Source organism: Pseudonaja textilis, chromosome 1, assembly GCF_049901715.1.
Source record: "Pseudonaja textilis isolate UNSWEBS1 chromosome 1, rPseTex1.2, whole genome shotgun sequence".
NCBI lineage: Eukaryota > Metazoa > Chordata > Lepidosauria > Squamata > Elapidae > Pseudonaja > Pseudonaja textilis.
Window position 1 is genome coordinate 251,670,856 of NC_141990.1, and position 14,383 is coordinate 251,685,238.

Consider the following 14,383-nt stretch of genomic DNA (forward strand, 5'->3'; position numbering starts at 1 on the left):
TGCTGCTGCTTCAGCATGAGGCTGTAGCTGCTTTGCTAGGTATTTGGCTAGGTTTTGTAGTGCTGCTCCTCTGAAGCTGACTGTGGGTCTGAGAGGTATGCCTTCTTTGTGTATTTTTGGGAGGCCATATAGTTTGGGGCATCTGGAAGATCTTTCTCTTGGGATGATCGTCTGTTGGATCTCTTTGCTCATGTGGCTGGTTATAATTTTCTTCTTGGTTATTTTTTCTAGATATGTGGTTGGGTCCGTGTTTATGGGTTTGTATGTGGAGTCTTGGAGTAGGTCTGTCAATTTTGTTTCGTAGTCTTTTCTGTCCATTACTACTGTGGCATTACCTTTATCTGCTGGAAGTATGATTATGCTGCTGTCGTTCCTTAAGGCTTGCAGGACTTTTAGTTCCTCTTTGTGCAAGTTGCTTTTGGGTGGTTTGCTTGTGCATAGGATGTTAGTGACTTGGTGTCTTATTCTGTCAGCTTCATCTGTATTTAATTTAGTTAGGCTGGATTCCACTCCACATATGATGGATTCTGTGGGGATTTTTTGGGGTGCTATAGCATAATTGAATTCTTTGGTTAGGACATCTGTTTCTGTTTTGATGAGTTCTCTGTTGGAAACGTTGTATACTAATTGTTTCAGGTGTTGTTGTGAGCTGTTGTGGGCTTTCTTGTCATGTTCTAATTTCTTTAGTTTCTTCGGGAGTTTGTCATTTTTGTAAGTGGTTTCAATTTCAGCTCTCCAAGTGGTAAGTTGTTTATCTTGTCCCAAAGTAGAGGGTGGATTTTGTTGTTCAATTCCAGGTGTAGAATTAGATCTTTGTTTAACTGTTGAAATCTAATTCTGTGGCACTCGTTCCTGAGTAGAGCCATTTCAGTTCTTTTCAGGATATGTTTAGTAGCTGCTGTGCTGCAATGAAATGTTAATTTGAAGCATATAGAAGCATATATAATTTGAAGCATATATATAATCTTTTGTAGAAATTTAATAAAGTGGAGATGGTGATGGAGAAGTTGGTGGGAGAGAAGGATGATGGAGATAGGGATGATAGAGAGAAACATGTTAGAGAGAAGAGATGATAGAGACAGAGACATGCACACACATACACACAAGATTACCATTTTGACAAAGAGGCAAGCAGAGACCTTTCAATCCATGTATGCTAAACTATTGCCAATAACAATAGAGTTTAAAGTGAAAACCATTTCTGCAACCACTCTAGCAAAAGGACATTTCTGAAACAAGAAATTGCAGCAGGAAAAAGTGATGAACTGTTGTAATTGCACATTTTCATCAATGATGATGATGGTGATGATGATGTGTCATAGAATTTCCTTGAAAATTAATCCACAGCATGGATGGATCAGAACCTCAGTCTGGAAGTGCCCATAAGCAAATCTGGGCTTGGGAGATGGGTAATGCTTCCTGAATAAGGAGAATAATTCTAAGATTCATCTAAAAAAAGAAGTTGAACTTGAACCTAGAAGAAGCCCGTGGCAAAAAAACACCATGTCCAAGAAGGCACTAGGTCTGAAAATAGCTTTCCATTCCAAAGCAAATGACCAGAAATGACTGAATGACCAGAAAGAACAAAAGGAAGGCACATCTTCAAAGTTGTGACCTAACACTATACAATACTGTAAGCAAAATTCTTTTTAGGATATTAATGAAAAATCACTTCAGTGCCTTGGTTGAAGAAGTATGGGCTTTGGGTTAACCCAAGTATTGGGTTAGCATGCACTCTTTTATTTCAAAGCAGAAACACTATTGAAGAGATTATAGCTCAATGATACTTGAGACAGAACAGTAAACCAATGGATTTAGGAAGGTCTGTTGATTATGATTATTCCTATATTTCTATAGGAATACTAGAAAACATGCTACTCAAAAAGATCTCTCTGTTTCTCTATTTTAGTTGGAGATTCCTCAATATATATATGTTATGACTCCCCTTCAAAATTCAAACGAACAAAACAGAAAGCAGCCGTTTCACAATTACATCAAACGGAAAGAAGTCTTACAAGATAACGGCTGGCAGAAACCACAGCATAAATCTTTACTCTGTCCAGCAAACCAGTCCTGGCAATAAATCCTCAGCCTCAGAGCTCTTTGCTGTAACGTCCTCACTCAAATAGTTATTTTGTTCCTGGCGAAATGTACCAGCCCAGCTGTGTCCTTTTATACTCATTAAGGCAACGTGCTAATTTACTGACTTGCTCTTCTCATTTGCTCCAGCTGATTTTGCCTTTTCAACCATCTTCTATTTTTTACATTTAACCACAAATTTTCCAAGTTCTCATCTCCACTAGAAGACTCTCTCAAAACTTCCCTGTCAGCCATTCCCGGCTGTTGATCAGATAAGGAACCAGAGGAGGTCAAAGGTCCTGACAATTCTAATACATCATGTCTGTCGTCCTTTGTCACGTCCATCTCCTCATCCTGGTTATCAGTCCAATCAGTAAGCCAGGCTGGCTCATATCGTTCTGCCATGACCTCTTCACTTGAACTCATATCAATCACAGGAGCTGAATCCAAGCCCGGAGCCACAACACTATCCCTCACCGCAGGGCCCTTCCCCCGGGTCTGACGATCCGGATGCGGTTTCGAAGGGAAATGTTCATGAAAGTCCCGAATGATGTCTGGAGCATGAACTGCAGATGCATCCGTCCATGAGCAAATTTCCGAGTCATCCACTCTCCTCCCGACTAAATACTGAAAACGACCCTTGAGCCAACGCGAATCAGTAATGCTGACCACCGTGTCATCAACCTCCGCCTCCTCACGGGGCGTTGATGGGGAAGTCGTACCAGCTGGAGCACGCAGAGGACAGTCCGGGGAGTCAGGAACCAAAAGAGAGCGATGGAAGACAGGGTGAATACGCATGGAGCGCGGTAAGGTGAGCCGGTATGCCACAGGGTTGATAACCGCCTCAATCGGGAATGGACCGATGAAACGATGGTCCAATTTCCTAATTGGGCGATCGATCCGAAGGTGTTTCGTGGACAACCACACCTTGTCACCCACAGCTAACGGAGGCGGTGCTCGACATGACCGGTCCGCAAACCATTTATAGTCCTCCTTCGCTCATTCAAGTTGTTGCCTTACTAAACGGTGGACCGCTTGTAGTTCCTCCAGAAAATCTTGTGTCTCAGGAACCGGTGAATCCATCCAAGTTAATGGGAAGAAGCGCGGATGATAACCTACATTGGCAAAAAATGGCGTTACCCGAGTGGAGGTGTGCTGCGAATTAAAAGCGAATTCTGCCAATGGGAGGTATTTCGCCCAATCGCTTTGTCGCTGATTAACAAAACACCTCAAATATTGGGTAAGAATGCCAATCACCTTCTCAGTCCCACCATCAGTTTCTGGATGGTGCGCTGACGCTAAGCACACCTGAACTTGTAGCGCTGCCATTAACTGTTTCCAAAACTGCGCAGTAAACTGAACCCCACGATCAGAAACCACTCTATCTGGCAGTCCATGCAGACGAAAGATATGCTGTAAAAATAGCTGAGCCGTAGTGCGGGATGAAGGTAATCTCCGACAGGGAATGAAATGAGCCATTTTAGTCAGCATATCAACTACCACGAGTACTGTCGTGAAGCCCAACGAGGATGGTAAATGCGTGAGAAAGTCCATGGAGATCGCTCCCAATGGTCTGCCCGGAGTCGGCAATGGTTGGAGGAATCCAGGGGGCGCACCCGACGCTGCTTTCGCTTGCCTACACTGGACGCAAGAAGCGACGTAAGAGAACACATCGTGACGAACCCGAGGCCACCAAAAAGTCCGGGTGACCAAATGCAAGGTTTTATAAAATCCAAAATGGCCAGCAGCGGGGTTATCATGACATTGTGTCATGATGAGAGCTCTGAGGCTGAGGATTTATTGCGAGGACTGGTTTGCCGGACAGAGTAAAGATTTATGCTGTGGTTTCTGCCAGCCGTTATCTTGTAAGACTTCTTTCCGTTTGATGTAATTGTGAAACAGCTGCTTTCTGTTTTGTTCGTTTGAATTTTGAAGGGGAGTCATAACATATATACATATACATACACAATACACACACACACACATACACATATATACTCAAGGCATCTTCAATATTTTGTTTTTCTTTACGCCTTCAACTTTGCATGGGGGGGGTCTCTTTGTAATGAAGACAGAAACAGAATGCTTTTTTTAAAAGCTTTTTTTTTAGCTACCCTTTTCAGAAGATATTTTGCATCTAAACAAATGGCTTCCATTCTGACTAGTGCAAAACCATATTGATTTTACCGATAGAACTTTTCAATGAGAATCACTGTTTGGAAAGGAGCTGTGAAGATTTCCTTTAAACTGTTAGATCTTTTTTCTTCTTTCCAACCCCCAAAATATCTTCCAAACTATAAGAATTCAATATAATCCAGTAAGGACCTAATTATCATAAGGGGAAAAATACTTGAATATTGCACTGGATAACAAAAAGAATAGGAACAGATCACATTCCTGAATATTTGTGTCATTTTTATCTTAAAAAGAGGAGCCAAAGATATATACTGCCTCCCACTTAGCAATCAAAATAATAGATAATCAAGATAATTTTCATAATAAAGGAGAACTTCAAAGGCATTTTCCTTCCAAGATTCAAAAGAAAAGTATTTGTTTAAACACACTCTTTTTGTGAAAATGTTTACAAAAAAAGTTTTGTACACTAAAACAACTTATTTTGATAAGAAAATGGAGGTTCTTTTGCTGGGTGTGCAAATGTAAGAATAAGGACTGCATATTGCTTATACATCATCAAAAGGATAAATATTAGCACTGGTTAATAAGAACAAAATGTAACACTTGTAAAATTATAACAAGCAAGCTTAAAATACAACCAATTAAGTTTTTTGCCCTGCAGAGTTAGTAAAATACTCAGACAATCATAGAAAAACACTTGTCTGCTCTCATTATGATCTATAAAAACTGGCAGTTTGTTATCCTATTAGCAACTATTCTGCAGTTTCAAAGTGTTGATGTATAAAAATATTAACATATACTTGGATAATATCCACCAGTTCTTCAATCTCAGCTGTTTCTATCAAATAAGAATTACAGATGTCTAAATCATATTACTACTATTACTAATAGTGTATGTCTGCAGTTTCGTGTGTGTGCGCACTGTATGTCCATAAACATATGTTTACCATCTGCAAAATTATAGGAAGCAGCTGAAATTTTTTTAAAAAACCAACAACAGCTTCACAGCTGTAAAATAAAATAATGCCATCAATTTCACTTCAGGGTGACAGTTCAACCATTAGGCAGACAAATAAAGACTAGGCATTGAAGCATTTTTCCATCAAAATTGAAATGGGGAAAATGCATTAAAATTATCTGTATCATATTAAAACCTCTTAGAGTGTTCATACCGAGTGGACAAATTGAGCAATCTTTTGTTTGTGTAACACCACCTCTGTGGCTATTTCATCTCTGCATCTAATGGTTCCTTCAACCATTGTAACTACTGAGGTTTCGGAAGCCCAGTGTGACAGTTTCAAGAAAATGCAGGTAATTGCACACTCTATGCATTGTCTTCCAAAAGCTATTAAAAGTATTCATCTGGGAAAGAACCAGAAACAGCCAACTAGTTTTACAATATCCTTCGTTTATAATCAAAGGAGTTATGTGGAGGACAAGATGCAGTGCCTCTGCAGTTAAGGAAGCTGAGTTTGTCAACTGAAATGTGGACAGCCTGGGCTCAAGATCCGAGTGTCATGTGACAGGGCAAACTTCAATTGTTTGCCTCTGCTCCTGCCAATCTAGGGGTCTGAAAGCATGCAAATGTGAGTGGACAAAAAGGCACCATCTTGGTGGGAAGGTAACACCATTCCATGCACCTTGGCATATAGTAGTCATGCTGGCCATATGACTAGGGGTGGGCTGCTGGGGGTTCACAGGGGTTTGGGAGAGCCACTAGCTAAGATTCTGTGCAGTTCAGAGAACCCCCAATCCCACTCCTGGCTGGCCCATTTTGAATACTGGTAAATAAACACATGGGGGCTTTGGGAGGGTGAAAAACGGGCCTCCCGGGCCCATTTCCGGCTTCCAGAGAGCCTCTGGAGCCCAGGGGGGCTGTTTTTGCCCTCCCGGAGGCTCAAGGAAAGCCTCTGAAGTCCAGGCAGGGCAAAAACACACACACACACAGACACACACACCATGGTGCAGGAGGCCAACTAAGCAATGACCACCATGGCCATGCTCACCCAGCAACTGGGCTGATAACTCTTTGCTAAATTTTTTGAAGCCCACCTCTGCATATAACTATGGAAGTATCTTCAGACAATGCTGGCTCCTTTGGCTAAGAAACGGAGATGAACACTGCCCCCCTAGAGTCAGACATGACTTGGACAGGGGAAACCTTTATCTTTACCTTTATGTGGGAAGGAGGGTTTAAAAATAAAGATGGACACTGCAATCATACAAAGCACCAGCCTTTTTTTAAAAAGTGTGTTGCTTCAAGGTGTGGCATCTTGATTTTTTTCATTCTGCATTCTCCAAGTAAGAAGAGCAAGATAGGCCAGAATCGTTTCATTCCTGTACCTTAAAAATAAAAAACTTGCAAGCCAAAATGCTCAGTGAATTTTGCTTTAAAATGCATTCTGTTTTTATTCCAGAATATTCTCTGAAGGTTATCTCTGCCATAAAATGCTGCTAATCAATATGACTGTTTCATCATTGTGTTATGCTTATGTTATGCATCATTGTGGCATGGTATAGTGATGTCCTACATGGTGTCACTGTTCTTTTGCTTCCAAGCAATAACAGACACAACAAATTTTGAAGAAAATGTTCTTCCAGAGTAAATATGATATATGGATCAGCATTGGATGTTTACAATAAAGAAGTAACCAACAGTTCAAAATATGCCAGACTTTTAATTTAAAAAAATTAATTCATAAACTAAAATAGTATCTAACAACAAAGCATAAAGCATAATGATTTTACATTTCTTTTACAATGACTCAGTTAAATAATTTTATGGATGACACAGGGAGGAAATGGGAGGGGGGAGTCTCATTTTTGCATACAAATAGCAGATATCAGGTATTAATGAATTAATATAAATACATGGACACTTGCAAGTAGTAAAGTCTCTGTGCTGGCAGTAGGAATATTTGATCATGGCCTTCGTATCAGCATCAATGACATGAAGGCTCCTTGACTTCTTATAATTTAGTCGTGGATTTCAAATTTGCTTTCGCCAGCTTTGGAAAAAAATAGACAGAACAGAGCTTCTTCCTCTCACGACTGTCACCACCGACACTTGCTCTGATGATAGATTAGTAAAATCATTTTTTGTATGAGTGCCTAATCCATTGGAAATATTTGAGCTGGCTGAAGTATATAGGTGCCACCTTGAGTTGCAGAAATGCACTTCTAATATTAATTCTACTCTCCCCAGCCTAGTGCTTTCCACTGATTAATTGTTCTAATTATGAGGAAATTTCTCCTTTCCATCCATTGCTTCCTGTCCTGCTTTCAGGTGCTTTGGAAAATAGGTTGACCCTCCTTCTTCTTTGTGGCAGCCCCTTGGATATTGGAACATATCACCCTTAAGTCCTTCTTTTCATTAAACTAGGCATACCCAATTCTAATTTGCTATATTCAGTCACAATTCTAGTGCCACATTCAGTGGAAATATTTGAGCTGGCTGAAGTATATCGGTACCAACTTGATTTGTAGAAATGCATTTCTAATATTTATTCCACTGTCCCCAACCAAACGCTTTCCAGATACAGCACATTGGGATTGTTGGTTGAGAGTTCTAGGACTGCAGATCCAATACACCTGAAGTCAGTTTGGGAAAATTCCCCTTATTCCCTTGATGCAACTATGGACATATTTTGGACATGTGCAAATTAAACCGAAAGATTCCAGCAGCATCGGTAAAATGCATCTAACATTCCCTGTAGATCTCATAGAAACCAAACAATGAATGGAAGAAACGAGAGAGGAACCACAAGAATACAGTGTTTCCTATAAAGGTTCCTTTGATGATTTTATGGGCAGACTTCTTGCTTTTTCTGGGCAGCAATGTCTTCAGCAAACCACAGCAATGACAAAAATGATACAGATGCATAGACATGCCACAAATACCACCTTTATGTACCTACCATGTCAGATGTCAGTACATACCTTGAGGTGTTTGTGTGATAATATATCCAGGCACATTTTGTCATTTGCCTTATTGCCCGCTATGGCTCTCCATGCTTGTGGATGTTTTTCTTTTTTTTTTTAGTCTAAATTGCAGTCTTGGAATTCCTAGCAGCCTCTTTTACAAGAACTAACCACATCTAACTCTACTTTGGAATCCTCTAAGGTCATCTAGGATCTGCCACGTAACTAGGGTTCATTGTCTTTACTATTCTAGATAACTAGCCGTAATTTATTTTTTTGTATGATCTTTCACAACTTGGTGCTTCTAGATTTATGTGAGAGGTATGATTCCCATCATCTCCAAATAATATATCATTATGGAATCTGTATGGCTAAGAATTACACCGTTTGCAGCCCAGTGTATCTGAAGAGTGCCAGGTTGGAGAATGTTAATATAGGATATTCACTGCATGTTGCTGTCCAAAAGAAATACTACATACAATCAGTATAAGCACTCTATCTTTTGTAACACAAATACACATTCAAAAACAAAAATAACTATTATTTTGAAATAGCAATAAGTATTTCAAGTTTTACTTTACTTTACTTTTTACTTTATTGCTTTTTCATCTGTGGCTATGTTTTGCATCCTTACCTTAAAAAAACCATGTTTTCTGTTGCGTTGTCCTAGCCACAAATTGCTTCCTGGAGTCAGATTTGTTTCTGGGCGATCTATCACTCGTTCATAAATCCTGTAAAGCAAATGATATTGTTAGAAAAAAGTAATAAAATACAACCCAAGGGCAAATCAAACTACTATATATTCTATTTCTAAGTCTGCAACTGAATAATTAAAGGCAAAAGAATATCAATTTTCCATATTCAGATTAAATACAGATGTTTGGGGTAGGGCCATAGATCATATAGCAGATTTTAATTCAACAGTACATAGTAATACTATACTTAAAATAAAATTAGGTAACTCATAAGAGCAAAAATCATTTTTTTTCTTTTGAATAATTACTATAATCCCTAATCCCAAAAAAGGTTCCCCATTTTTATATTAAAGTACAATTCCTGAAATTGATGGCTGAAGAAGCAATGGTCAAAGGTAAAAAAGAAAGAGCTTCTTAAAGGTTTAAAATAAAATGGTTTATTTTCCATCTGATGAGTATAGATTTGTAAATTGGCATCTTTTAATTTGGAAAAAGAAAGGTATAGTTTTATAAATCATGGTTTGCCTTGACATCTTAATCCCAGTTATTGAGTGCAAATGACCAAACAAAAGAACAGTCTGAGAATTTCATTTATTCATTTCCTCATTTATAACTTCTGCAAAAATATGGTATAAAATATCTTGTTCTGAAATGTAGCTTTTTCGGGGAACCAAAATACCTAATTTTTCAGGAACATTTAGCAAAAATTACTGTTTAGTTAAATAAAATGCACAGAATCATTTTCTGAACTGTTTTGGACTAATTAACACAGCACTAATATTTATGTAGATGATTAAAACATTTTAATTAAGAAGGAGGAAACCAACAGAATATTATCATTTAAAGCCTATGGCTTAGAAACACTAAATGAACTCACAAGTGTTTTCAAATAATTATAATCATAACTGCTTATCTGTATTGTAATTACAATCAACCCTGATACCTTAGAATACTGGGGCAAAAAAGCTATATTCAAAGTTATAATCATTAATGGTGCACTGAAGAGGTGCCCCTCATTTGCTTGATAATAAGGACATTCTTCCTCTTGAACTAATTTATCTCACAGAGTAGTAAAACAAGTTGCCTGCCATCCACCAAGTCTATATTTTTAAAATCATCAAAAGTATTTATTATCTCTATTAATATTTAAAATGCATCATTTCTTCAACAACGAGAGCATAATTAAACTTCTCACATATGAAAGTGCTTTAAGAGTCTACATAAAGATTTCAACATACTTATCAAACACTAAGACAAAAGGAAGAACTGACAAGACCTATTGAAAATTCAGGTCACAAATAAGATTAAGTACTTGGGGATATATTTGACAGCAAGATGTAGTACATTAAAAGAGAATAATTATATCAAACTTAAACAGCAGATAGCGCTAGATCTGGAGAAATGGGAAAATTTACAACTGTCACTAATAGGGAGAATTTCAACAATCAAGATGAATATATTACCCAGAATTTTATATTTGTTTCAAACAATTCCAATTAGGCTTGGAAAAGATTACTTTGAAGATTTAAATAAAATTGTGTTGAAATATATATGGCAAGGTAAGAAAGCGCGAGTAAAGTTAAAACTTTTACAAGATGCTAGAATTAGAGGAGGATTTGGTTTGCCTAATCGGGAGTTTGTACTACCAAGCTACAAATCTGATGTGGGTTAAGGAATGGATAACACTAAGAAATACTAGACTGTTGACATTAGAAGGACATGATTTGTTGTTGGGGTGACATGCTTTTTTATGGTATAAAGGAACTAAAACACAGGGGTATTTTAGAAGACATTATATACGGGAGTCTCTGTGGTTAAACTGGGAGAAGATTAAAAGACAATGTTATTTGAAAATTCCAGTCTGATTATCGACTACTGAAGCATTCTCGTATCCTATAATATACAAAAAGGAACAAACAGTTTGATATGGTGAAATATTGAATGAAAAGGGTGAACTCAAATCTATACAAAAGCTAGAGGAACAAGGTATAAAGATGAATTGGTTTTCATATGCGCAAATATATTCAAGGTATGATAAAGATTCTAAAATGCAAGGTTTCTATGATAAATTGACTGATTTAGATAAGATTTTGACAGGTACTGAGGAAAAGGTGATTAAAAAGCTGTATGGATATTTATTAGAAATTAAATTAGAAGAAGAACAAGTTAAAGAAACTATGATTGCTTGGGGAAAGAATTTTGGATATGGGATCGATTTAGAGAAATGGCAAAAACTGTGGTCTCAAAATTATAAAATGACAATGTCAACAGCATATAAAGAAAATTTATATAAGATGTTTTACAGGTGGCATTTTCCCCTGACAAGAATAGCAAGAATGTTCAAGAATAAATCTGAAAAATGTTGGAAATGTCATCAGACATATGTGGTGGGCTTGTGCGGATGCTAAAAAATACTGGACTAAAATCCACATGTGGTTGGAAAAAATGACAAAAAAACATATAGACTTAAAACCAGAGATATTTTCATTGGGAATTTTACCTGAAATATATAGTAAAGACTTGAAATACCTGATTGTAAATGTATTAACAGTGGCTAAGGTTGTATTTGCTAAAAACTGGAAAAATGAGAAAATACCATCACAGGAGGAAATCATTAAGAAAATATTGGAATGTGCTGAAATGAGTAGATTGACATTTGAAATTAGAGAACAAGAGGATAAACAATTTTATAAAATTTGGGATCTTTTCTATCAATGGTTAGACAATAAAATACAGTAATGAAATATGTAGACTTTTAGAAAATAATAAATATATAAAGAAGTATTTCTTTCTTATTATATCTACAAAATGATTTTAGGATAGATTTGGGCTGATAATATGAACTGTTATAAAATAAACTAAGTAAATTATGATTATCTTGTAAAACATGAATGAATAAAAGTATAGTCAAATGATTGATTAATAATGATACTAAGGTATTTAATTTTTCATTGACAATATGAGATCATATGCAATGTAATTGTAATTGAAGACTACGAAATGGAAGCACAAAACAATTTGTAAACCAACCGGCACACTGTATGTACACCTATGGAAGCTTGATGCTTTTATGTTTTGTTTGTTTATGTTTGTTTTTAAAAACCAATAAAAATATTTTAAAAAACATACTTATCAGTGTATCAGCCTTACAATTTTCTTCTTCTTCTTTGGCTTCTTACTGCAAATGTTTTGCATTATTTATTTATGACTTTAGTATTTTCTCTAGAGTGTGTCTAGTCTTCCCAAAGTAATGATCAATATTCCATGAAAACCTCCACCTTCTCTTAAAAACTATCACGTTTCCTCAAGGGTTTAAACAAAAGAATGCACTGCTGTCTGCATGCAACTTCCAAAGAGTATTGCATTTTATTTTTCTGACCAAATACAACTCTACAAGTACTCCATTAGATCTATCTTCACTGACATAAGAAATATGAATTTTCCAATATAGGAACACACAAATCAACATGTATTATGTTATAGTTCAATACTATGATATAAGGGAGACAAATGAGACAGAATGTTACTTGCAAGTAACACTGGGAGAATTTAACAAACGGTTTATGAAAAACAGGCATAACTTCTTTATCTGACAGTCTTTCAGAAAATCCCATTCATAAATGTAGCTTGGCAAGCAATTCAAGATTCCACCCTTTTTTTCACATATCACTCTAATTGTCTTTCTGAAATATCTACCTACTTTCTCCTTCAGACAGTCATTTGTATTAATTATGAAGGACTTTTGGGGCGGGGTAGTGGGTTCCCATATAAGGGATGTTTAAGACATCAAAGAACACATGAGTTTTCATAATTCCTATAAAGTATTTTGATAACTGTATTAGGTTGTATTAGACTAACATATTGGGGTTACTAATAAAAAAATATCCATTAAAGCCATTAATGCTATCTCTCTCATTCTCTCCAGATTTTTGTGAATGACTACTGCAATCACTTTAATTTCATACTCCAATTAATTCATTGAACTTTCAGAAGCCAGCTGTGATTTAGTGGCTTTGGGTACAAAGTATCCAATCCTTAACAGGTCTTGTTCAGCTTAGACAGTAAACAAGAAACAAAGAAACAAAATTTAAAAATATCCTGCAAAGGAAGACTCGGAAGGCTTTTTGGGAAATAAATGACTTGCTCCATCACAAGACTTCTTCAATATTTACGAATGGAATGGAACAGAATGGAGCGGAGCAGAGCAGAACAGAACAGAACAGAGCACAACAGAACAGAATAATTCTTTATTGGCTAAATGTGATTGGACACATAAGGAATTTGTATTCAATGTATAAGTCTCAGTGTACATACAAATAATATTGTGATATAAGTAGGGGGAGAAAGATGAAAAGTTTACATTTAACATAGTATTACATGGAAATCATAATGAAAATAATGATGAATTTATGTTTAAAAGCAAATGAATTAGGAATGGGCAAGCCACGAGCTACATCCTGAGAGTCTAATGTTGAAATTCAGTGACAAAATTGGTGACTTACCAGTAGTATCAGATTTTAGTATCAGTCTTGTTACATTGTTCAAATGAGGGTAAAAATAGGAAAGGAAAGTTTGGAAAGGCAATATAAAAGATCAAATGTGATGTAATAGTTGAAGTATTGAATTATAAATAGGAAGACTCAGGATCCAGTTCATCATCAAGAATGAAAGCTCACTCTGTGACTTTGGTCGAATCATTTATGCTGACCCCAGACTACTTCAAAGATTTGTCGTTGTTGTGGGAAATCACAGGAGGAGAAAGCACTACGTACATTGCCTTTGGTTCCTCAATGAAAGACATGTAATACATTTAAGAAATAAATGAACTGTTCTTATTTTCACCCTTTAATCTCTTCTCCCAAATAGCCCAACAATATGACAGAAAATATTAAGCTCTTTGCAACTGAATGTTGAAGGTGAATTTAGTTTGGGGAATTTGGGGTCTGAAAAATGGAAATGGGAAACGTTTGCCTTCCACATGCACCTTGCTCACATTTTCACACTTAAAACCTTACAAATCAGCAAAAATGTGTGAGGGGAGGGTGGGGGAGGCCTTTTTCTACATCATCACTCTTTCAGCCCTATATTCAGATGCCGAGGAGAATGAGTTGTCCCTCTGCCTCTTGAAGACTGACCCACTCCTGAGGTACTTATTCTTTGCTTCACACAAGCTTCTATGCCAGTCATGATTTGAATCTGATTTGAAGTAAGCTATATTATTTATAACTGATGTTATCAACTTTCTTATAAAAATATTAGTCAGTTATCATTTTCCTCTATTCGGTACCAACAATGAGTCTTTAATTCTGTCCCTGGTCACTTTTAATCAGACTTGAAAGAAGAAACCAATTCATACAGAGTTGTTCTTCAAGAAGTAGAAATGCAGATTGTGAATCAAAAGAGAAAATGGATAGAAAGAAAAGTATGTTTTAAAAAATATAACAAAAATTTAAAATGACACCTTTAAATATATTAGTGTTTAATAATGAATGCAGCAAAAGCAGTTTCATTATAGGCGATGAACTATTATCAAACTGGTGTCCTCTGCGGAC

The 14,383-nt window shown here is 36.7% G+C and overlaps 1 protein-coding gene across 2 annotated transcripts in view; it reads right to left on the bottom strand.

Annotated features, from left to right (window-relative positions):
* The window catches only part of NELL1 (neural EGFL like 1), a 566,467-nt gene that overhangs the window by 359,560 nt on the left and 192,524 nt on the right, over positions 1-14,383 (bottom strand). For both annotated transcript variants that reach the window (XM_087921258.1, XM_087921259.1), the window contains exon 5: positions 8,771-8,867. In XM_087921258.1, coding sequence (XP_087777384.1) covers positions 8,771-8,867 — 97 coding nt within the window. The remainder of the gene's footprint in view (positions 1-8,770; positions 8,868-14,383) is intronic.